Genomic DNA, 24,782 nt, shown 5'->3' on the forward strand with positions numbered 1-24,782 from the left:
TGCCATTTTTCTCTCTTCCTAGCTTGTCTGGGTCTAATGTGGTTTATTCCATTTAGGAGCATTACTGAGACAAAAAACCCCATTAAAGCAGGCATTGTAGTCTTTGTTTTGATTAGCACTCAAGACCGCTAGATAATGATGCTTAAAAAACCCCACCACCTCATGTTTCTCTCATGGTCATTAGTACTGTGATCACCACCGACCTTTGTACAACAGTGTAAGTCCTTGATTTTTTTTCTTTCAAAATCCCAGAGCCAACTGTGAATTCCTTTAATATGGCCTGTGACATTTGAACTGTAACAGATCAAAAATAACAGTTCTTGCTTTTTCAGTGCTCATACTTACAGGAAATCAGATCTTTGTATGCAAGACTTTTGGTCAAAAACTATCACTACTAGCTAATATTTTGCAAAGCTATTTTATTGAAGTGATTTTCTTTCATTTTATTCCATGGTGAGACTTTCTAGACATTCAGACATGTACATGTTCTTCTCAAACAGCACCCTGCCCAGAGAAAGATATTTGCTCCACTCCTACCAACATAGGACCATTTCAGTCCCAGACTGATACAGGCAATTAATATAATTTCCTCACATCATGTTTAAACAGTGACATGTAATTCTAGGACAAAGCCTCTCAGCACCTCTTTCCACCACTCGTCTGCGCTCAGAGGATGAGCAGCTGCTATTACATGCTAATGTCTTTTGAGGGTGAATGGCCATTCTAGGACATGTTATTAACTATGTGCAAATGGGTGCATTTTCCATCCTCTTGTACAGAGTTGACCTCACATACTGTTCCCTTTACGGGTTTTAGTTTTGTTAACCAAAAAGAAAAATGAGAAAACTTATGAGTTCAATGAGTGGGGCTTGGCATCTTGAAGGATGAGGAATGTCCATCTGCAATTACATGCTCTGGCCATAGGGACCAGACCCCTCACCTTACAGACGTGCAGTGTTGCAGATCTCTAAGGACAGAAGGCTAGCGAGGTCAATTAACATTTCTAATAACACAGGTGACATTTTACCAGTATTGCTGCATTTTACCTACTATAGATGAATACTGCTGTACCTGAAAAGAGGCACTCACCCTAGTTTTCATCCTTTATTCTTGCAGACCAAAGTTGCCCTTTGTTTTCACTAACCTGCCAGCTCCAGGTGCAAGAGCCCAGCAGTCTCCTGAGGTCTCAAAGCAGCTCATCAAAGCCTCAGAGGAGGCTGATCGCTTGTTTTCCGGAATGTATTTCTATACCGAGATAAAAATTGCTGCTTTTTTTCCCCTCTCTTCTTCCTAAAGAGGAAAAAAAATGTGTGCATGAAAGAAGTACAGCGTACAGCGATTTGTCACAGACTTGCTTTGGCTTATAACTCTGCAATATTACTAATGACAGTGTGTTTCTGGCTACGGCCATCCCCGGGCCCCAGCTCCAACATGTAGGGGACTCATGAGGGACGAGTGACCAGGAGAGCTAAATTTATAAAACATTCATTTTTGTTGGGCTGTTTCATGATTCACCACACTTTCTGAGGTTTGGAGCCCTTCTGGAGCCCTTTTTTGTGGTTTGATCGTATTGCAGCCCAAGCCAACTAATCTGTATGGTTTGGGATTTTTTTTTATGAAATTTGCTCGCTAGAGCAACCAGTTCTGCTCTGTTCCTACTATTTGTTTTGTCTAGCCTTGCTCAGAGTAGATAACTAATGCAGTAGTTAAAATACCATCATGTTAATGCTTTTTGCTAGGAATGGAAAACTGCTTGTCTCGGAAGCAGTTAAGCATGAACCAGGCTGAAGAATGAGCTTCGGAGTGGTATAACCCTGGATTTAGTCACCACATTAACTGGATTTTTCCTGTTATTATTTTTAGTTAGATAGTTGCTGCAGTTAAATTAAAAGGTCTCTCCCAATTTCTAAAAAACAGGAGAGAAACAAATCTTGGAAGATACTATCTTAATAAAATCCATTTTAAAAATGCATAAATCCTCACTTGTGAATTCCTGGTAAACGTAGAATAAATTCCCACAGTTCATGATTTCTCCTTATTTATTTAATTTATATGTCATTATAACTCTGAGTGAGGCTTTACAAAACCACAGGGACACAATCTTTGCCCTAAAGAGATTGTAGCTGAAATTAGACACAGCATACAACCAATGTCTTCAATAGACAAAGCAGGATTACACCAAATAAAAATGGTTCATACTGTGCATATTGTGTATGTTGTAAGCTTGTGATAATACAATTTGTTTGGAAAAGACCTGTTTGCCCCCCCCCCCGCCCCCCAATGTGGTGATAAATAACAACCTCTGCAATAAAGCCATCATTTGTCTTTGCTGGTTTAAAGCAGAAAATCTGAGACACCAGTGACTAATCATTGCTATCCTAAGGGCAATTTAATTGAAGATCTGTATTTAATGGAGAATATGTACAGTGGCATATTTGATTTTCTAGATGCTGTGGCCTCCAAGGATCTTCACTCCATATTTAGACCCTTCTTCTAGTTTAATGATATTGCTTGCCTTGTGGTTTTTTTACTACATGATGAAAGTAGAGCCTCTTGGAGGCTCTAACAGGACTTCCACACTTTCTTCACCCTTCATTTTGGGTACACAGTGGATGAGAAGATTTAACTGAATTTTAAGTAAAGGAGTGTCTTAAGTCCATACAAGAGCTCTTTTTCTACTATTTAGTTACAAGTACCTGTGTAATATTTTGTTTCTGGGAGTAAACCATAATTGTGAAGTACATCATTGTTTGAGTGCTCCTCAGCAGAAGAGGCTACCATCCTCATGTAAATACTGCATATACTTATATCAAATCCTCAGGCTTTATTTTGGCATTTGTATATCTAGACCTTTTGTTTAATGGGACTTTGGATAACAAACTGAGGTTTGGCCACTATTTCCAGAGCTCTGCTAACATACAGCTCATGACATCCCCTCTCTGGAGTGGGTAACACATCAGTGGTGGGAGCAACACGGGCTAGGCAGGGGGCAAGGGGCTGGAACCCCCATCACCACCTTCTCAGCCCCTTGGGCAGGCAAGGATTGGGGATTTTTTTTCCCCAGCAATGTGCTGAGATATGAAAGGGAGTTAGTGTACCTGCTCACCTACCCCACAGGATTCTGGTATGGCTAATTAGTCAATATTTGCAGAGCTCTGTGAAAACGCTTTAGAAGTGCCAATTATGAATTATAATTACCTTGTGAAGATGATTGGGAGTCCACGTTTGCATGTTGATTCAGGCCACAGGAGAAAGTCTTTCAAATAATGGCTCTTACTTAAATGACTTACCTATTCCTTATCTCTTGTTGTGTAGGTTTTATAAAGATGATGAGAAACACTAGTTTACCCTCAGGAAAGACCAGTCTGACTGTTTTTAATAATGAGTTATGTACTTAGTCACAGTAGGTAAATTTACAAACCGAGCAGGACACACTTAGAGATCGATTCTGTCTGTTCAGCAGATGGTTTTACACAACAGGCATCAGGACGAGCCTGCTGAGACTTTAGAACAAATACTTCTAAGTAACATTGCCATAAGCCTGTTAATACAGTGACAATTACTGTTTTAAACTCTGCAGAGCTCCTACTTTATTTATATCCCATCTGTTTACTGAAGTGTAATAGATTTACTCTGGGAAGAGACTCAGTCTCAGCAGATTTACACTGAAGGCTGACATTTAAGTTTCAACTTACTTTCAAAAAATAGTAATTAACGTTTTGCACTAACTGCAGGACACTTAGCTGTTTTTTTCATAGCAGCACACCAGTGTTAAAGCAAGAATAGCCTACAAAAGAAGTCCATGACTGACAAATTTTGAAATTCCTGGAATTTTGATGGCAACAAGAATACTTTTGTATTTTTCTTAATGTCTCTGATTTCTTCTTGTAGCTTTATAAATGTTGCTGGTCTCTTTAACTGGATTTTTTAAAAATTATTTTATTATTTAATTTATTATTTGCTCTACTTTCATGTAAATTTGTTGGGCAAATAGTTGCCTGTAATGCAGGTTTATTGTTTTAATGTGTATATGTGTATGTTAATGTTGCAGTAAATAAAAAGAAACTAGAGTTGCACATAATTCCACAGAGGAGACAAGGTTCTGCCTGCAGTTACGATATGAGAGGAACTGGGAACAGAATTAGGCCAGCAGTTCCCTGCATACCTATCTGTTTGCAGTAACATAAAATTGCAATGAGGAAGAATTACAGGGAAATGAGCACTTTAGAAGAACTTTTTTTTTTCTTCAGAATATGGGTCTTTCGACAGTTGTTTGCTAATCCTATGCTTACACATGCATTCTGTAGCCGCATAGGGATGTTTAGCACCATGTTGATATGAGTCCACACATTGATGCTCCAGTAGAGGGGTCTTAAATATTCATACAATTACTAGTTTCATGTGGGTTTACTTGCTTCTTCTTTACCCACAGTTCTAGGCACCATCAGATAATCAAACATTATAGGGTCTGGGGTAGTGAATGTTTCTGAAAATCCGGACATTCATCTTTTGTCCTTCCAGCTGGAAGGAGTGTGATGCTCTGGCGTTGTTCTACTTGGAGAAAAGTGTTCTGATATTAGACTAAAATGTTTCATCCCTGCATAAATCTTTACAGCTTTCTGAGAAGGATTTAGCGCTAAGAACATTCAGCCTTGTGTAAGAAATTAATGTAGAGAAAGATGCTTGTATCTGCGTAACAATTAAACATGATGTTACTGGTATGAGATTCAAGTGCAAATGAAAACTCCTAAATTGAAGCAAGTACCTGCAAGGCACCGTCAGGCTGTGTTGTAGTCAGTGGCGATCGGGGTCACCTTCAGGTGCCCACGCAGAAGCAGCTGGTGCCATTTGAGATGCCCCGGAACATCTGGGACATTTTTTGTAGTCTCTAATAGCTATCTGAGAAGCATGAGAGTTTTCTGTAGGTCCTGTGCCATGTCTGCCAACCACATCCAGACGCAGGTTGCATCTACCTTAAGAAAGGGTATTGAATACTGTTTTAAATGGCATAGGCTGTGCCCCTTGGCCTCCAGCTGCCACTCCAGAGGGCACAAATCGCCTGCAGTTCCTGCATCAAGTTGTCCATCTCAGTGGACAACTGCATAGACACCCAGATAGCTTGGATGTCCTCAGACAACTCAAGTGGTCCTAGCTGCCAGTGTTTAGGCAACTGATGGCATCCCCGTGGGCTGGTCAGCTGCATCCCTTGTGAGGCTCCATTGCCTGGTAGTCCCTGGGAGTGCAGGAGGCTCGGACACGTCGTTCACACATAGGCACACTTGGGTATCTCATGCATCTCGTCAAGGATGGCTGACTTCACCCCATCATGTCACACGTGGTGTTTCACTGAGCCTGCAGTGCTGCCTGGGACTTTGTTGACAGGAAATGAAAAAACTAGGGAAGGGCTGAGAGGAGGAAGACAGGAGAGAAAACTGTAGCTGCTGCCAATGTTGCTGCTCTGCTGTGCTCTGTAACTCAGCTGATGAGAAGCACTGTGGATTTGACCCATGGTGTCCCAATCCTCCAGCCTCAGCTGCAGAGCCACAGATTGGCAACATGGGCAGTTAAGCCAAGTCAGAAGCTGCACCGGGGGAAATCAGTGAACCTGAGGCTTGATTGCTGGGCAGCACCAGCACAGAGGAATAAGCTGGGTGTCAATGACTGTCAAATGACTGTTCTTCCGAGACAGCAGTAGGTACTCTGTGGTAACTGGCTTGTTTTCTTCATCTGTTTGGGCTGACCTTAGAATTTTCCATCATCATTTTGCCTTTTCCTTACCTTTGCTTCACCTGCATTCACCAGCAGTGCTGCCTTTGCCTATTAGCAGTTGTGTACCAGGGGATGTACTTTTTCTTCTTTTTGGCAGTTTCCATGCACATTTTGCTAGCTTTTTTGCCCCAAACCTTTTTGGTGCATGTCAGCATCTTATCTGTTTGCATGCACTAGGAACGATGGGAACCATGATCTATTTGGGTCAGTGCATGCCTGTGCGTAACTATTTCAAAATGAGGGATTTTCTAAGAATAAATTTTACCTCACGGATCTGGTTCTCATTCATTCCCACATAATAATCTGTTAGCTCCCTTCTGCTATTTTTTGACTTGTGAAACCAAAGTGAAAAGAGTGATGAGTATTTCTGTTGGTTTTGCTTTCTTCCAACAAACTCAGTCTTCCATTTATTCTGTTCACTGAATAACTCACAGAAATACATAGCAAAGCAAGTAGTTTAGCCGCTGCCCCAAAATTAAGGTCTACAGTCATGTGTTACAAGTCAGCTGTAATTTCAGAAAAGACCCTCTAAAAGGATAGCATGGTTGTTTTTCTGAAAGTAGTGCATCAGTTTGATGTTGTGTCTAAGTAAATGCAGATCTGGATGACCTCTGCTCTTCAGGCAGTTAGCCAGCTGTTCATCCTAGTTGAGAAAATCTTTCAACAAAAGGAAAAATTAATTTACTGTTGTTGCCATCAAATTAACGTGTGTTTCAGCTTTCAATAACTAATGGGTCACCCTCTCGATTTGTGAATGGTTTCTTTGAGGTCTGTTTCCTTCTGCAGAATCTGATTGCTTTACAATAGAACTGTCTCCCCAAGTGACTGAAAAGGTTAAAAAAAGGTTTGTTTACCATATAGTGTTAGGTTATCCTTTAAAATGAGCCACGTTCAGGAGGATATTACAGCAAGCGTCAGCACATCAAATTTCTCAAAGGGTAAAGATAAAACAGATGAAATCCAGAGCGTTTGGTGAAGGAAAATCAGACCTGAACAGGGCATTATAGCAGTGATGTAATGGTAAATTGTAAAAGGTAAGTAGCTGTTGAAATTGCTGGGGTGTGGGGGGTGTATTGTAGCTGAATGTGTGCTTGAGCTGACTTCTCATTATCACATATATATTTGTGTCTTGTATGTTACTTAATGTTATTTATCACATTTTAGGTAAGCAGTCCTATTAATTCCTATCATTTCATTCTCTTTCTGAGAGAGTGTTGTCATGTATTTCTTGTCATCTGCTCTTTGTATTTCTGACATGCCCTACCTTTTCGCACCACTTGGGCACCCTAATATTAATAGGCCATGACCAAAGTGATCAATAGGTGATGATATCAGTACTGGTGATTTTATAAGGAGTTTGTGTGAGTACGTTTGGTTGGTGTACTCTTACAGAAAAATAATTCACAGGGGAAGAGGTGCTAAAACAAAAACATTTCTCAGGGTGAGAAACTCTGGGCTGATGGCAAGGGTGGCGGTGCCCTGCTGGAAGCACAAAGCCCCGAGGTGGGTGGAGAACTGACGGCAGGTCGTGGGTGGCAGAGGGTGGGTGGCAGAAGGAGGCAAGATGACAGAGGTGGAGGCTTCCTGGCCATGCAAGAGTGATGGCAAGAGCTGCTTTTGTGGTATGTGTGCACATGGACGTGGGCACGGATCTCTGGTGCGTGTGTGTCTGCGTGTGCGTGTGCATGTGCCTGCTGTGGGCACATCTGCAGAGCTGAAGGACTCTTCTTAGCTGCTGTGTGAAAGACGTGCTTAGTACTGGCCAGCCATACAAAGGCTTCGAGCTCGCTGTCTGCTCTTCCCATCATCCATCACCAGTTTAAGACTGTTCTTCTTCTTACCTGGTCTGTCTTGACTGTCTCTCCTGTCCCTGAAGAACAGTTATCCTGTATCCAGTATGGGTTTTCATCAAACTCCAGTCTTACTTTTCTTCAAAACCTTAACAAGACCAGGTTCTGTGGGGAAAAAGTAATGATGTGGGTCAGCACAAAACCCAAACCTGGGAGAAGAAAAGCCAGGCTGGTTATTGATTGCGTGAGATGATGTGATGCTTTGCTTGTCCTGCCTACCAGCAGTTGCTTCTCTGTCATCATGCTCTGGCTGTTCATAACTCAAAAGCAGTAGCAAAACTGTTTGCAGGAGGCATGATGTATTTATCCTTCTCTCTGCAGTGCTACCCATATTGTAGTGCTTCCTGCTAAAAATAACACTAATGATAGTAACGTGGGAAAGCACAGAGGCAAGGGAAGTCTCACAGCGTTAGTGAGGCTTAAATTGCAGAAAAACTGATGCCAACAGGCAGCAAGAAGAACAGACTGGAGGAAAGGGAAAAAAGGAATTTTTTTGAGTCATTTGTTATTCATCAGATTCAAGTTTACAAGCTATAGACCAAATTCTGTCTACTGATTCTTGCTCGGGTGCAAGAGGGGTGTGTTTTTATTAGGGGTCCTGATTTATTCACGCTGAGGAAATGTTCCGCTTATACCAAGTTCACACTGCAAAGAGGTAGTTAGTAGATGACATTCAGACTGGAGATATCCCTTGAAACAGTGTGAGAAAGTATTTTGTCAAGTCCGTTTCCCTTACAGATAGTTTCCTAAACATCCAGCAGTCAGGAGAAAGACCCCAAAGCCGTGACAGGCAAGTGCATTCGCTGGATATGTAAATGCAGTATTCATACATAGCTTTGTGGAGGATTTCTTTTCCACAGCGTATGAACCAAACATCTCAATTAGATCCAGAAGGGGAAGACCTGGTTTTCATTAGCTGTGAAGACTTTCAGAATTACATTAGTTGCAGTTCATTAGATCTTATAATTGTATTTGCTGTGTGCCATGATGAGGGAGTGAGGGGTTTGGGTGTGCGTGGGGGCAAACCAGCTCATAGACCGTTCCCACAGGATCCATGATTAGCTTCTGCTACCTCAGTCCATCGGGATCAAGCCCAGAGTTTTTATATTTCCTTTTCCACAGCGGGAAAGCATGCAGATAAAATGCACCACATGCCTGGACGTTGGTGTGGGGGCAGGAAACACAGCTGGGTTTATTTTGCCTCGCTACCCCACGCTGCTCCAGCTGGCAGGCAGGACAGTGCCTGCGCTCAGTGGGGAGGTGAAGCCACAGGGTCTGCTGGACTGTCACAAGCAAGTGGTGGTTTCATTTGCCTCAGCTCTGCTTCCAGTTGAAAGAACAGAATGACATCATTGTGCTAGTCTTGGAGAGAAATTGCATGAATGAAACGGGGCAACAGTGTGGGGCCGTGAAAAGACCTGGTGTGCCAGTGCTGTGCCCACTGCGCGAAGGCTCAGCTACATTTTCTGTTCTGATGCATCAGCCAAGGAAGCCAGCTCAAAGGGGCGCATCTGAAGACCTTTTCCAGTAGGTCACCACACGTTAACCTCCCCTGGTTTTGTCTGTGATTTATAGGTATCTCCTTTTCCTAATTCTAGGTGTCTGAAAGTTCACTGGTCTATAAGAGAAGTCTACATATGACCAGCTGTAAAGGTCATACCTGGTCTCCTCTACCCATGAAGGTACTCCTCTCTCCACAGGCAGAAGATAGTCTTTACTGACCATTTGGAGCATACAGGCAGCAAGTTTTGGTTATTTTTAGATGGCTGAAGTTAAGGCAGCTCCTTCTCCCAAGAATCACATGGCTGTGTCTCCAACTCAAAGGAGAAAAGGAAGATCATGTAGATGTGGCACTGGCTGGGGACACGAGGTATAAGGGATCAGTTCTCATCTCTGCCAAAGGGCTCTTCAAAAACTGCCAAATCCTTCTTTGTCTCGGACATTTTTTTCATGACAGGGAAGTTAGTTATACAGGGATTCTCTCATGTGCTGCCTTGGTCTTACCTAGGTAAAATGTGAACTCTTCAGGACAGGGACCATCTCCATCAGTGAAGAAGGTTCTGCATATATGAACCAAATATTTAAGAAAAGCTGACATTCCTGATGAAACAGAAATGCTAAAAAGGCAAAAATCACTGTATTGAATCAATTAGAGTAACAACAAATTTGAGCTTGAAATAGCTCCTCACTTTTACACATCATAAGGTGAACACTGTTTTCTTAAAATTGGTCTGTCACCAAATTAAATGACTGACTGCTGCCTCTCTTGCTGTGGGATATTATACAGCTCAATTCTCACTAATTCCTTTTGCTTCAAGATTATTTAATCTTAAATATAACAGGCCCTTCTGATGTAATTTGTGCTCAGCCTCCAAGGACCATCACTTAGCTTCCCTGGAACACTCCTGTCTTCCAGGCTTTCATGTCTATACATTCTATACTAGCGTCAACACTCAGTAATCAGGGATTTTTATATTTAAAATTATTCTGCTTAGATTTTTCGAAATTAGAATGATTTAGGTGTGCTTCATTTGGGGGGGGGGGGCGGGATCTCACTCAAGGCACATTAAAAGGCTCTAATGTCGTAACAGTTGGATACAAGGCATTTTTAAAAATTCTCACTTTAGGTAGCATTAATCTCACTGGAAGTGCTAAAATTTTAGCAATCTATAAGTTAAATATTAGTGGAAGTCATTTAGCCTTCTCCTGTAATGAGATCTCTCAGGTGGGATCCCATAGACAGCATCTGGGTGAATAGAAGCCTGTTTTTAGAGATGTAAACATGTAGAAGTTGAATCCCACTGTAAGTAGGAGTCTTGGATTCTTTTTTTTTTTTAAAAAAAAAAAAGTCCCACTTCTTCAGCAGCATTTCTTTGGGGACAATCAGAACATTGTGTTTTGCTGCTGCGTATTTTGCAATCTTCTGTACTTTTGTAAGTTCAGGGTCTTTTGGAAACTGGAAGTAGGCTCTGGGAAAGTATTATCTATCTGTTGTGTTTCATGGGCCTGATTCATACACCAGTTTGAGAACAAGTACGATTGCCGCAGATTTTAGAGGTCTTTTAGGTCAGATAAGAGACAATCTCTGTGTGTGCCCACCTCCCAGGCTAGGGGGGATTTCTTTAATTCCGTTATTATTACCTGAGTTTGCAAAAGGGTTGCTCAAAATGTTGTTGCACTTGCAAAGACTGAAAGGGCACTTGGTATGGTAGAATTACATAAACAGCAATTATAAACAGGCTGTGTTTAATATGTAATAGCATCTAGTTCCAGGAAAAGCAAAGCTATCAGGAGTAGTTGTGCCAGAGCTGAAAAACACTTCACAAAGACAGCTTTCATTTCTATATGCTCTAAAGTATGCAGTAATTGTGGTCTAATTACCTCACTGCAGCCAGAAAGCAATATGGGATATTGTGGGGGTGTGGGAAAGAGCACAATATGCTACAATTAAGTTGTAGTCTTTGGCATGGTCACTCATCAGATAAGCTTTTCTGCTGTCACATTTGAGACAGTCATTATTTGGCTGCTAAAGCCTGGGGAAAATATGTGGTGGTGTTCCTAAGGAGCTGTTTCACAGAGACTTCATTATAGGTTTCTTCCTCAGCAGCTGGCCAAGCCCAGCCGATGCTCTGCATTTGCAAGCTGTGTCCGCAGCGCTCCACGTTTCCCTGCTTGCGCTGGGGGGCTTTGTACTGCTGGTGGTGAAATGGGGGGTAACATTTTTACTCACTGTGGGATGAATTAGAGAGCTTTAAGTTATTAGTTTATAAACCTGTTTGCTCAGGACCTGATTTATAATGGAAGATACCTTTGGCAGAGATTTGTGAGCACAGGGTTTATACACAGAAAGTGAACGTGGGGAATAAATGTCCTAGCTATGTGACAGGTTAGGGACATGATGATGCATATGTTTTAAGCCTAGCATGCAGACTGTGTTTCAGTGGGATATTATGTTCACACACAATTGTGCTCGCCTTTCTTTGAAAATCCAGTTTTGCAGTCTGCTAGAAAACCTTGCTAGTGACATCTCTTATTTTCTAAAATTCTTCACCATTTTAATAGAAACTATTCTGCCACCTTGAAGCAAGTACTTGAATTCCCATGCTTAATTGTTCATACAGCTTCCCTTATTCTTCCTACTTTCCCAAATGTCTTTCTGAGGAGGAGAGGCAGTATGCAATGCAGGCTTATATGGAATTGCTAAAATTCTGGTAGGAACAGAGAGGAAAGTGTGCAATGAGAAGTCAGGTCAGCTTTGAATATGTTGACCTGGAGGTGATGTGGTCTGACAAGGCATGAATGAGCTGATAGGATATGAATGCAGATTGTGGTGTAGATGAGCATCTGCTGTTGCAAAAGCCATTTTTAGGTTTTCTGCAGTGCCACAGATGGATGGGTTCAGAGAGACTTGGTTTCTCTTTAGGAGGTGCTAAGACTTAGAAGGGGTTAAAAGTGACCAGTGTTTTGGGACTGTTCAGTTTTGTCTTAGATCTGTTTTTGCATTACAGAGCACACACGTCCTCTGATAAGCCAGCTATGATTTCTGTAAAAGTAGATACAGTGGGGAATTAGATCAGAACCTCATTATTCTGCTGCTTCACAAAGCAGAAACATGAACTGTTTTGAAGGCTTATGGCACGCACAGTCTCTGCAAGGCTCATCTGACAGCCTGCAACAGCAGCACAGTCCGTGTCAGTAATTCTTTCCAGCATCAGACTTCCAGGACCAGGCCTTAATTATCTGCACATCTGGTCTCCTGCAGCAGTTCTTCGCTGCTTAGAATATGGCATGTCTGTCTTTAACTGTTCTCGTTAAACAAGTGCTGCCACGGAAGCAGCTTAAAACACGATGGCACCAGAAGAGCTTTAATCTGTTGTAGGAAAGGGTTTGTGCTGATTTAGTGTACAGGAACCCCAAAAGTGAAATGCAGGAGGTACTGCATGAGAAAGGTGACCTTGGTGTGAGGGTTTGTGTAGTTCAGTACTGGATCTACATATAAACAGCTAGAAGCCAAAACAAGGCAAAGCAAATGCAGAAATAGTAACAGGAATTGGTCTTACAACTTTTTTACAGTGCATTTGGAGAAACTTCACAATCTTGATTCTAGTGGCATTGTGGTGTTGGGAGAGGTTCTGCCAAGCTGTTCAGTCCAAACAGCAGTCCTGTTGCCTGTTGTCTCCAGAGGCATTTAATTACAATTGTTCTTTTCCACCTAACACCAATTTAAAGCAAGAATAACATTTATGTATTCAGGCTGTTCCATAGTATCATCTATTTTAATGCAGCAGTGCCTGAAAATTATCTGAATTTTCTCTGATAAAACTTCAACATCTTTGTACTTACTTTATTAAGCGCTCATGCATGCTTGTTGCTATTTTAATAGCTTAATACAGTTTTGTCACCTAAAACAGAGGTGATTGCCTGAGGCAGAAAACGGAACTGGCAACTGGCAGAGAGAAAGGAGCTGCTGAGAGGAGCTGGAGTGGGTAGAAAGCTGGGCATGTCCTGTGGTGGAGGAGTACTGAGAGAGGAGAAAGGAGCTCTAGCACAGGGGGATCGAGGACAAAAGGACCCACTGTTATCAGATGCTCGGTCTGAGATATGAAAAATCTGGTTTTGCCAAGTTAGAACAGCCCAAAGCATAATTTTGGCTGCAGTCAAAAGGCTCCTTCCCAAACTAATCCCAATCACAACTCGGGAGTTAGCTCTGGTCAGGGACCACTCCTGGCAGACAGTTTGGATACAACCACCATTCTGTGGTTTATAAGAAGGTTTAGCAATATGGGCTTGGGCTGTACCATGACCACTGGCTGCAGTACAGCACAGTTATCCCCGACATGTTTAATTTACTGCTATGGATGTAACCTTAATGTTCAGAATACAACTCCCACCAGCTTCTGCAGACAGGCTTCAAACCAGAACCTGCAGTAGGAGAAGCCTATGAAAAGTGTGGCCCAAGTATTTTGCCCACACAGAGACAAATGCAGCCCTGATGGTGTCACAGAATTTGGGTCTAATGCCATATGAGGTTATGCTGTCAGGAATCCACCAGCGGTGGCAAGCTACAGAAAGGAGACACGCAGGAGCTGCCCTCCAGCTGCTCTGCCATTAAAGCATGGTGAGGCCATCTGGTAGAAAAGGTCAGAAAACAGTTTCAATTTAAAATCAAGAGGTTTAAAGAAGGGATGTTTGGGTGAAGTAAGGGTGCTTTAAGATCATTTTAACCCAATTCACCATAGTGCTACACCTATAAGCTCACATCAGGAGCACAAATGGCATTTCCCTGCCAACGACATGGTATTCGCATGCACGCAGAGAACAGTCCTGGCATGGATACAGCTCTAGACTGAGTAAAGTACATCTGCCACGTCCTCCCTCCTCTCTAAATCAAGCGTGTAGTTTGATGTGAACTCTTGTTGGTGCAGGATTTGTGTTAATAGATTAGCTTCATTCGGGTGCTTTCTTTAGGGTGACCTGAGATTTTTACGTACAAGGGATGCTCTCAGTCTTGGGGCACTTGGAGATACACTGCACCCACTGATGCCTGAGCTGGGTCTGAAGTTGCAGAGGAAATTTTCTGGAGAGGGAATAAGGTAACAGGACCTCATTAGGTCTCCTGTAGGATGCTAGCTTCATAGAGAAAGTCTGTTTTTAGAATTTGGAGGAACAGAAGATAAAAGGATCTACATCCAGGCGTTTTACTTGCACCTGCAGGACTGTTTCTGCAGCTGCCTGTTTGTTGTAGCCTGGGTTTCTGTTCTAGTTTTGGGTTTGAATGACAGTGCTTGCAGCTGGATGTAGACAAGAGGACATTAGTTTCATACTTCTCAGCCCCTGTCTCAGTTTGTGGTTCCACTTATCTTGTACTTCATCATTTCTTGGTTTAATGCAGCTCTCCAGGGACCTGCTACCGGAGCAGTAAAAATCTAATTTAAAAATTACGAGCCTCTTCCCCAGTGTCCCCTCTCCCTCCCAGGTCTGCATTGTTGGGGTGGAGGGGGTCTTCCGAACTGGGGGAACTCACTGATCGCTTTTGCGGTTTAGCAGCAGGTAACCGAAGGCACCGGGAGCAGAAGCGGTGGGAAGGAGAAGAGAGCAGCAGGAGACCAAGCAGCTCAGGAAGGAGCCCTGTAACCGAAGCTCGGTGCAGAGGCGAGTGCGTGAAGCTCCTGGCATGCCCCTGTTAGCCGAATCCAGCCTGACAGCCCAGGACAGGGAGTCGCGATCCCGCAGCCCTCCCCGAATCTCTCCTGTCCTGTCACATTTGGCTTCTCGCATTCAAAGTCGCTCAGTTGTCAGAACAATTTCTTCTCTTGCCTTGGCTCCATCTATAATTCATTAAGAAACGCAGAGAGGTGAAGCTGCCAGCTTCCCCTGCTCTTTCCCCTCTGGAAAGCATGGGCCACGTGTGGTTTGCAGCAGGACATGAATGAAATGGCTGTAAACCCAGAAGGCAGGGGGAAGGTGGTGGGAGAGGGACACAGCCATCTTCTGCTAGGCCTCCCCAGGCCATGGTGTCCGCCTCTCCAAAGTCCACCCCATACGCGCTTCACCGCAAGCTCCTTTGCTCAGAAAACCCAGGTCAGATCCTAGACCTGAAGCACACTGGATCTGTCAGTTCCTAGGCTTCAAAGGAGTTCAGGTCTCAGTCCAAGCTTTTGTAGCAGCTTCCCCACGAGTTAAAATGTTCACTCCATGTGCTCCCTAAAATTGCAGCCTATATCTTGGGCCCAGAACTGCTTCACCCCAGATACAGTTTTTTATTCTTCTGTTTGACAACAAATTTGCACTTGCACATTATACACTCCACTCATCACCAACTCGGGCTGAACTGCCTCAGCTCTGCTTTATCCCTGCAACAGCTGCAAGGAAAAATAACACATTATTCACCGTGAAAGTGCAGGTCATGCAATGAAATACCCGTCTTTCTGAAACCGCAAACATAATTGGGCACTTAAGTGCAATTTTGAGGAAATAGCTACAGGCATTATTTGTCATATACGTTCCACTTATGGCAAATATTGATGTCTAAAAAGCAAGAGAAAATTCCCACAAGAAGGAGATATTATATTCTGTACAGTGTAAGGATTAGTTTTCTGAACTGATTGTGGTTTTGAAATGTGAACGCAGTGTCATTTACATTTTGCCTTAGATGAAATAACCAGTTTTCTTATCCAGGTGTTCCAAGCATGTCTCTACTACTCTTCCTTAGAGTTCAGCATCACCACCAACTTGTGTGGAGATTTCTGTGGGAAGGGTACAATGAAAGAAATCATCTTGCAAGATAAATCACGTGGGGAAAAAAACAAACAAAAAACCCCCCCCAAAAAACCCCAACTTCAGTTGACTGTTATTCTGTCTCAGCAATGTCTCTCTAAAGGTTAAATGATTCAAGTCTGGCAGTCTTTCGCGGTGGAGGCAGGACTTTTTCAAGCCCAGCAGATGAAAGGCCCCGTGTAAGCTCCATCGTTAGCAGCAGGGTTTGCATTCAGCCCTGAAGCACCCTCGCAAGAGCTGCAAAGCCCTGTCCCCGCATGGGGAGACTCACCAGAGGGCAGCACAATATCACTTTTTATTGTACAAGCAGGAGTTAACGCTTTCAGCTGTCTGGGAGCTTTTTGAAATTATCTGCTTGTTGTTCCATAGTTATGATTGCAGATAAGTTTCTCTTTAAAGCTAGCCTCTGAAGCTGCTCCAAAATCCATTATATTTGGCGTTTTAGTGTCCAGGCATCCACCAAGTGGAAGCAGAAGGAGTCCTGATGGTTTTGTTTTCAGTGCATCTCTCTGCCAGGTTTCTGTCCAGGGCTGGTCAGGGAAGCAGATGGGTGCTCACCCAGCCTCACGTATTTCAGAAGCTCTCCTGTGTTAATAGCACCAGCCTGAGTGAATACTACTATTTCAGCTCCTTGTTTGGGAGGCATTATCCTCCCCCCTCTGCTCTGCCCTGGTGAGGCCACATCTGGAGTGCTGTGTCCAGTGCTGGGCTCCCCAGTTCAGGAGGGACAGGGAACTGCTGGAGAGGGTCCAGTAGAGGGTTATGAAGATGATGAGGGGACTGGAGCATCTCCCTTCTGAGGAAAGGCTGAGAGAGCTGGGCCTGTTCAGCCTGGAGAAGAGAAGGCTGGGAGGGGATATCGTCAGTGTCTACAGATATCTTAAGGGTGAGTGCCAAGAGGACAGGGCCGGGCTCTTTTCAGTGGTACCCAGTGACAGGACAAGGGGCAACAGGCACAAACTGCAACTCAGGAAGCTCCACCTGGATGTGAGGAAGAACTTCTTTACTTGGAGGGTGATGTAGCACTGGCACAGGCTGCCCAGGGAGGCTGCGGAGTCTCCTTCTCTGGAGACATTCAAAACCCACCTGGATGCTCTAGGTGCAGCCTGCTCTAGAGGAACCTGCTTTAGCAGGGGGTGGGACTAGATGATCTCCAGAGGTCCCTTCCAACCCTGGCCATTCTGTGACTGTGTGATTAAACAGTAGGAGTAAGCCCCCTGATGGCACTTCATGAGAAGAGTTCACAGAGGGTGAATGTAGGAATGCTTTTTTTGTATTATAATTATATTTATTTCTGATTGTCCTGTGTGCTGAGCACCTTCAGGTCCTCTAGCACTTTTGCCAAACTCTCACTGTTCAAGGAGCTAAGAGTCACTGGTCACATCTTGCCTGCTCAGCTTCCTTCATGTGGGGCTTCATCTGCCGTCAGTCTGTTCCAATTTATTACTCTGTTCTGCCTGCACAGGTAACTGGTGTCTCCAGCAGTTGCCTCCCCTGGTTCAAGTGCCACTGTACTTTTCCAACCTTTTCTGACCTCTGTCCCTCAATTTACAGTCACAGCTTTGGTATGTGAATTCTTGCTCTTTTGCTGTAGATTAAATGTATCTTCTGTCCTTGGTCATTCTCTTTACGCCATTTGGCTTCTGCCTGGCAGGATATCTCATGTCTAGCTTCAATCTTACACTTCACTCCTGACATTCACATGTAGGTCTCCCTCATCTCTCTCCCTCTGATCTCACTCCTTTGTAAGTTCAATCTCAACTCCATCTGCTCCTGCTTGTCCCAATACTTCCTAACTCTGTACTGAAGTCTTCAAAGATGCAGCTTTTCCATGAAGCTGCTCCCCATGCATCCTTAGCTTTCCTTAGCTCAAATATTATCATTATTTAAAGGCCAGCAGCCTTAAGAATATATGTGTAGAATAGAAGAATAACTTTTCCTTCCATGTTAGCTTTTGGTACATTACTTAGTCTTCTGAGAGGCATGTAGTATTGTTCTTCAGAGTACGTATAAAATCAGGAACTTAGTAGTAGAAATAATTTAAATTATATCTTTCAAGACAACTTTGTATCTGCTTTAAAACAAATAAACATGTGATTCTGTTTTAAGAAAAAAGAAAAATATTTTGCAATCCCTATTCTTTTTCTTATATTTTTATTTTCCCACACTATTTGGAGGGGGGGGGGGGAAGGAAAAAAAGGTTTCATTTTCATTTGCAGTCTGTCTTTTTATTTCTTGGGAAAACTAAGGAAGACAACAAAAATGCTGAAAAAAGGTGGGTTTTTTTTCCAAGGAAGGAAGAAAATTCCTGAAGTTGTTTAGTCTGGAGAAGAGGAGACTCAGGGGGAATTTATCGCTCCCTACAGCTACCTGAAAGGAGGCTGTAGGCAGGTGGGGGTTGGTCTCTTCTCCCAGATAACAAGCAACAGGACAAGAGGAAAAGGCCTCAAGTTACACCAGGAGAGGTTTAGATTGGATATTTGGAAAAATTTCTTCACTTCACTGGTCAAGCATTGGAACAGCCTACCCAGGGAATTGGTGGAATCACCATCCCTGGAGGTAATTAAAAAACATGTGGATGCGGTGCTTAGGGACATGGTTTGGTGATGGATTTGGCAGTCCTGGGTTAACAGTTGGACTTCAAAGGTGTTTTCCAACCTGAATGATTCTATGACTATTCTATGAAAATCAATATTTAAAAGGCAAAAAGATAGGAAAAAAGAAGGTAAAAAATCTTTCAGGAATAATTTTTATGAGCTTTAACAGGGCAGAAAATGCCTTTGAAAATTAACAAGAAATAAAAGTTGGAAAGAAAAATACTTTCTATTCAAAACACTTAACAAAGCTTTGGAGCTAGTTAAGCAGCCAGTGCAGTGCGCTTTGTAGTGTTTTCTAAATTAGGGCAGTCCATCACTTCTACAGGGATCCATCCCAGTGCATGGTGCCCCTGCACCTCATCAGACAGGTCTTTGCAGGAATTAAACCAAGTTTTCTCCTGACTAAATCTGATTCCACTTCTCTTAAGGTCTCACCGTTTCACAGGCAGTGATGTGGCTGTGACTTGGTGCAGAAATAACCCCAGTCTTGCTTTAAAATAGGGATGAGGCAGGGCTGTATCAGATTCACATCTGCAATATACATCATCTTTAGAGTGGCCATCTGTTGCTTTTACATGTTTAATTTTTCAAGCTCTACCAAGATAACCACAGAGGCACATTGCTCAGCAGTGGTCATCCCCAAGGAGCGCTGGCTCTTTGGTGTCAGTACTCAAGGCTACCACTAAGACATGTATGTGCTTTGGCAAGGTGTACGACACTGCTCTTCCCATCCTGTGTATTTATGGGTTTGGAGAAGTTACAGATTATCTGGCTTTCTTATAAGCTGGCCAAACGAGAAATATTTAACTACACTTTGAAGTTTGTCTTTACAGGATTGGAAACTTTTTCCATCTTTTGTTTGTTTCTTCCCATTTCAAGTTATTGCAATGCCATTAATACCTAAAAGAAAAACAAAGCTTTTATCCACCATGGATAAATTAGGAAGAATTTGTTCTTCTTGGAAGGTGTCCAGAAGCCTGATCCTGCATGGTAGAAACCAATGAGCCCATTTTATGTAGGAACAGAACTGCTACTTGTAAAAGCTGCCCAGTCACCTAGCTTATTTGTTAAGTTTCTTCGGCTGACTCACCAGATTTCCTTTGATGTGAATGGCCTTCTTCTGGAAATTAATCCTTTTTTTCATAAGATTTCAGTAACAAAATGGTAATACGGTGGGGTTTTGATACAGATATGACACTAGTACCTAATAGAATTTGCTATTACAAAGTGTGCTTCTGCTGAAAAAAAGAAAAATGTACATACATATTTCATATATAAAAATATGTATATGAAAATATGTGCATGAAATTAAAGTAAGTCTTAGTGGCTTTAGACGTTATTCAGTCTTATGTTTGTGCTACTTTTTCATTCCCAATAGACAACTGCTCATTTCTTAGCCATTGTATTCTATTTCAGCATTCATCAATCTTGAAGTCTGACTGAAACCCTGTAATAGACTTTGCATAACCTATTCCTAAATTTTGGAGAAATTGATGTCTTCAGCAGTGCAGAATGAAAGACTTCTTTTTTATTTTTGCCATGTTAACAGTGTATTAAATTGAAAATATGTATAAAATTTTAGAATATACTGTATACCAAAAACTTATATATCGTAAATACCATTTGCCCAGGATGTGTCTCCAGGGGCTGCTGTGCTGTAGCAAAAGTTGCATTTATTCAAGTTGTTAAAAATTGTTCTGTCTCCTTTTCTTATTAGTTGTTTTCTTAGACTTGGGTGGGGAGAAGCAAAACAAGAAAGTTCAGTATTACTACTCTCCAGGCTTACTATTAAGAAAAAAAGCATTAAGAAATAAGACTAGATCTGATCTGCTGCAAGAAAGGTTTTTGTGGCATTCCTTTCAACGACTTACCAAGCTCATTTGTCACTGTACTTTAAGCACTGAATCCCGTGCAGGCAGGAAAGGTTGAGAGGGAAGGAGGCAGGCACCTGCTGCATCTCTCTGTTTGGCTTGTTAACTTTGCCGAAGTTGCAGTTGGTTTTGAAAGCTCAGTTTTCAATGGAGTTAACAGATATCACTGCAAAATAGACTACTCTGCCCCTCAAAGTGGATTTATGAACTTCTTCCTCAAAATACAAGTACAGAGATACTGTTACCTTTTATCTGTGTTGAGACCGTAGATGAGTAACAGCTTGCATTAATATTTGACAAGGTTTGTTTTGTGTCACTGTCAGAAATGTAGCTGAAAATCTCTTTGGCTGGCTGGCTTGTACATGAAACTGTTTTTTTGTAAGATCTGGATGTGAAAATCTCTCCTGCCAGAGTTGTAGCTGTCAGATTCATTATCTTCAAAATTTATATTAACTTTTAATGGTGTTTTTCTTTCTGCAGAAACAGAAGGTGCACACAGCACAGATGCCAGCCCTCTCCGAGGAGTAACCTCTTCAGCCCCGAGTGACACCACCTCCCGCTAGTACCATGGGGCCAGAGGGTGGTTTCTTAGGCAGTGGACAGGTCCACGTCATCCTGTGGGGAAGTTTGGCAGCCATGACTACACTCTTGTTCCTCACCTTCCTCATCTTCCTCTGCTCCAGCTGCAACAGGTAAGGCTTGGGAGCTCAGCAGGCAGTAACAGTTCTTGAGTCAAATAGCACGGGGATTGAAACAGCTTCACCCATAACTAGTTAGCAAGAAATACCAAGAACTTAGGTATAGAAATTTTAAAAGTACAGTACAAAACCTGTTTTTGGAGCAAACCTGAATTTGAACAATTCTGTCCATTCTAAAATCTAATATTTTTTTTTTCTTTTGCTGTGAAGGAAAAGCACTGTTGTGTTTGCTAAGTGCTTTCTCCTAAGCTGAAGCCTGGAGCACAGATGGATGCTGACTGTTAGCAGGTCACACTGCTAACCTGAAACTGAGAAAATTAGGTGGGCCAAACAGGACAAAAAAAGCATAGGTAAAAGGGAAAGGAAAACAATTTCTATGTATTTCAGCTTTGCTTTGGCCGTTCTTGAAGACTGGGGAATTGGCCCGGCCATTCAAGCCAAAATGAGTAAGAATCAATCCGTGATACTAATTAATGTCTTGTATTCATTCCTTATCCTTATTTTCTTTTCTGTAAGAGGGTTTAATTTCACCAGTACAGGCACTTCTGCTGACTTTATTTATTCACATTTCAAGGCCCCTTGCTGACACAGGGGCTCATCCGTGCGGATAGCACAGGGGAGCTGGGCAGCCTGCGCTCAGCCCGCGGTGCCCGTGCACCTGGGCAGCCCAGTTGGACCCTTCGCAGCGAGGAGTGGGACTGCTGTGGCCCGTATCACTACATTTTGCCAGCATAGCTCAATCAGCCAAGTTTATAGGCGGAAAAAAATCTATCCATAACTCAGTACAGCAGCAAAATGTTTGTTTTGGACCCTTATGTCTATAGGAGCATGTTCTTTCAGCCATTCAGCATTAAGAGCATTGAGGAAGCCTGTGTAGCCATAAAATACACTATATTGGCATAAGGTGCATCTACAGTGGAATTCTTTGCTTTTCAGCAGGATTTCTCCAATGCCCACATTGCAACAAATAGTCGTGGGCAAGACCAGACCCCAAAAGTTAGTTGAAACCCCAAAAAGTGTAAGTTGGAACTTGTAATTTCATGTGATTCAGGAGAAATGCTTTTGTAAGCTGTTAGGTGACATTTCAGTATCTTCCTATTCATCACAATTTCCTGTGATACCTATGTTAAAATAGTAGAAATATGGGTGGGTGGGTGTGTGGGGGTGTGTGTGTGTATTTATTTTAAAGTATTAAACCTATTTTAAAAATCCTTAAGCCCACAAACATTGCATTTAGGTACCTTGTTTTGTCTTGTAACACTCCAGTCTTTGAAACTTCTGTAGAAAGATGTGTTTAAAACAGAGTCAAAGCACTGAGTATGTCTTTGCAGTTACACAGATACATTGCCAGAAACTATGTGGTGATGCTCTAATTCTTGTGTTGCTAGACACAGTATCTTTTATTTCAGGTCATTCTGTAGGGCAGGTTATTTGCAAGTAAATGCAATTATGTAATTTTTTTTCCTAACTTACTGTTCAAAAATGGCTGAGAACATGGAAAACTGAACAAAATCTGCTCTTTCCAAAATGTCACAGTCAAAAAAATTTCCAGAGAGGAAATTAAGTATTTGTAAACTTTAACTCTGCTCTGCATCACTGCATCTTTACTTGCTCTGTTTTTCTTACTTCCCAGTTAGGTAGGATTTTAACAGTTGCTAATGTGGGAGGTGTGGTGCATTGCAGACTTTAGAAGCACGGATTGCATGTTGTCAGTATTTTCTCACCTTTTTGCTTGCCTTTTCATCTAGGGGAAGGACACTATTATTTTAAGCTCATAGTTTATTACAGTATCTCAGACTAAGAGCTGTAATTCCAAGATGAAGCATCCTGAGTGGCAGTAGGCTGGATTTTGTGGGCCTTTTCTAATTCTTTGTAGCGTAAACACCTTTTCCTGACACAACTCCCCAGGCAGCCTGTCACCAAAACATTTATCTCATGTATCTCTGAGCATTTCAGACATGATTAAATTGAGGATAATAATATTTTTATTATCATCAGTTACTTTTTACTATGATCTTACACTGAACGAGAAAAAGGTGTGTGTGTGCTTGTTGTACCTCTTCAGGTATGTTTATCACCACCTTGCCTCAATGGTGACCTTACACAGAGGTCATACCAGTCCCTGCAATAATTTTCAATTACTCTGTTTTCAATATTATTGTAAATCACAGTTCTGTTCCCTGCGGTGTCTAAGGTCTATTAATGACTGGCGTTTGTACATTAGCATAATCTGTAGTAACAGTTCGTATGTCTTTTTCATTAAGGGAAAAGAAGGCCAAACATCAAAATGGTGATCATGAAAATCTGATGAATGTGGTAAGTATTTATTTCTGGCAACTGATGTCTGTCTTGTGGTTGGTTTATACCAAGCTCCTTGCAAAATACTGCAGATTGGAAAATAGCCCAGGAATTTGGAGGTGGTTGACCAAGGGAAACTTTAACAGTTGCAGAACAGGAAGAGGAGGATAACTTGTGCAGACCCTGATAATCTGCACTTTCTCAGTGCTCTTTCTGCCCCCGTTGCACTCCCCATCTCCCACCTTTCTTTCACAACAACTGCAGCACAAGTGCAGTGTAGCCTTTGTCAGCTGCTGTCTTCTCATGGGTTAAAGCCATGTCTGTCACTACAAAGGTTGGAAGGGAGATCACTCCGGGCATGCTTGCATCTATTTGTTTTAACATCTGTAAACACAGGCACCTAAATCTTTGAGTATAGTCAGTATGATTTGACTCCTGCCAATAATACCTGTGAGTCAGACCTCCCAAGATGACAATGAAATTCGTCATGTATCTATTTATGCAAACATTTATTCCAATCCAACAGGGATTAGATCTCACTAATTTGTGTTGCAGCCTTCCGACAAGGAGGTGTTCAGCCACTCGATTACAAGTTTGGCTACAGAGCCCCCTCCAAGCAGCGACCAGAACGGGGCACTCAGCAATGGCGAGGGTGAGTGGCACAGCCCCTGCAGGTGGGCTGAACGGGCAGCGCTGTCCCCTGGCTCACACCTCCCACGCACATTAGCTGCACATCGGTGATCCCTCAAGTCTTGGTTTTCTAGCCATCGGCTTTCCAAGCACACAGTCACACCATTTGCCTGAATACACTGCGTTTCACTCTGCTCGCCTCCGGAGGTCTGACACCAGATCAGCTGCTGTATCCCAGGGCAGTGGCCAGGCATGCAGCACTCTGGAGGGGCAGTCACTCCTCTTCGCACAGGACACGATTCACATAAAATTTATAATCCAGTTAAAAATGCAGCAAGCACATTTGCCTTGCTGGGAATTTAGCAACACATCCTATGGAGAAGCTGGCATTTAGGCTGCATCTCCACTTCCATGCTGGGCATTCTCTGGCACAGCCCTGTACCCCGGCTCCCAGTCCTCCACGCCAGCCAACACCAGGAAGGTGCTAAGGTCCTCCTCGGGGCCACCAAGCTACAGCTGCAGATTGACCAGGCCATCAGGCAAAGACTGCGACATTCCCTAATCTTGTCCAGCTACAGAACTGGGATGTGACCAGAAGATGCAGTTGCACCTTCAAAGCTTCAAAAGCACTCCAGGAGGCTGTGGAAGTATTTCAGGGCCTCCTTCAGGGACTCCAGCTTTGGACCATAGTCCTGCACTGTGCGAGGCTGTTGCTTGTATTTTTGTATTTTAGAAAACAGGCAACATAAATAAGCGTCCTTTGTTTTCCTTAGTCTTTGCTTTGCTGAATGC

The 24,782-nt window shown here is 42.7% G+C and overlaps 1 protein-coding gene across 12 annotated transcripts in view; it reads left to right on the forward strand.

Annotated features, from left to right (window-relative positions):
• Positions 1-24,782, forward strand: part of LOC119144790 (zinc finger protein 704-like) — a 240,270-nt gene that overhangs the window by 72,603 nt on the left and 142,885 nt on the right. For 10 of the 12 annotated variants that reach the window (XM_037380586.1, XM_037380583.1, XM_037380580.1 and 7 more), the window contains 3 exons: positions 20,845-21,056; positions 23,327-23,378; positions 23,916-24,012. In XM_037380586.1, the coding sequence (XP_037236483.1) occupies positions 20,932-21,056; positions 23,327-23,378; positions 23,916-24,012 (274 nt within the window). In that variant the 5' untranslated portion in view covers positions 20,845-20,931. Of the gene's footprint in view, positions 1-20,844; positions 21,057-22,045; positions 22,081-23,326; positions 23,379-23,915; positions 24,013-24,782 lie in introns of those variants that run through there. The other 2 variants (XM_037380582.1, XM_037380581.1) reach the window with 2 other exon arrangements.

The sequence above is a fragment of the Falco rusticolus genome, chromosome 3, assembly GCF_015220075.1.
Source record: "Falco rusticolus isolate bFalRus1 chromosome 3, bFalRus1.pri, whole genome shotgun sequence".
Taxonomy (NCBI): domain Eukaryota; kingdom Metazoa; phylum Chordata; class Aves; order Falconiformes; family Falconidae; genus Falco; species Falco rusticolus.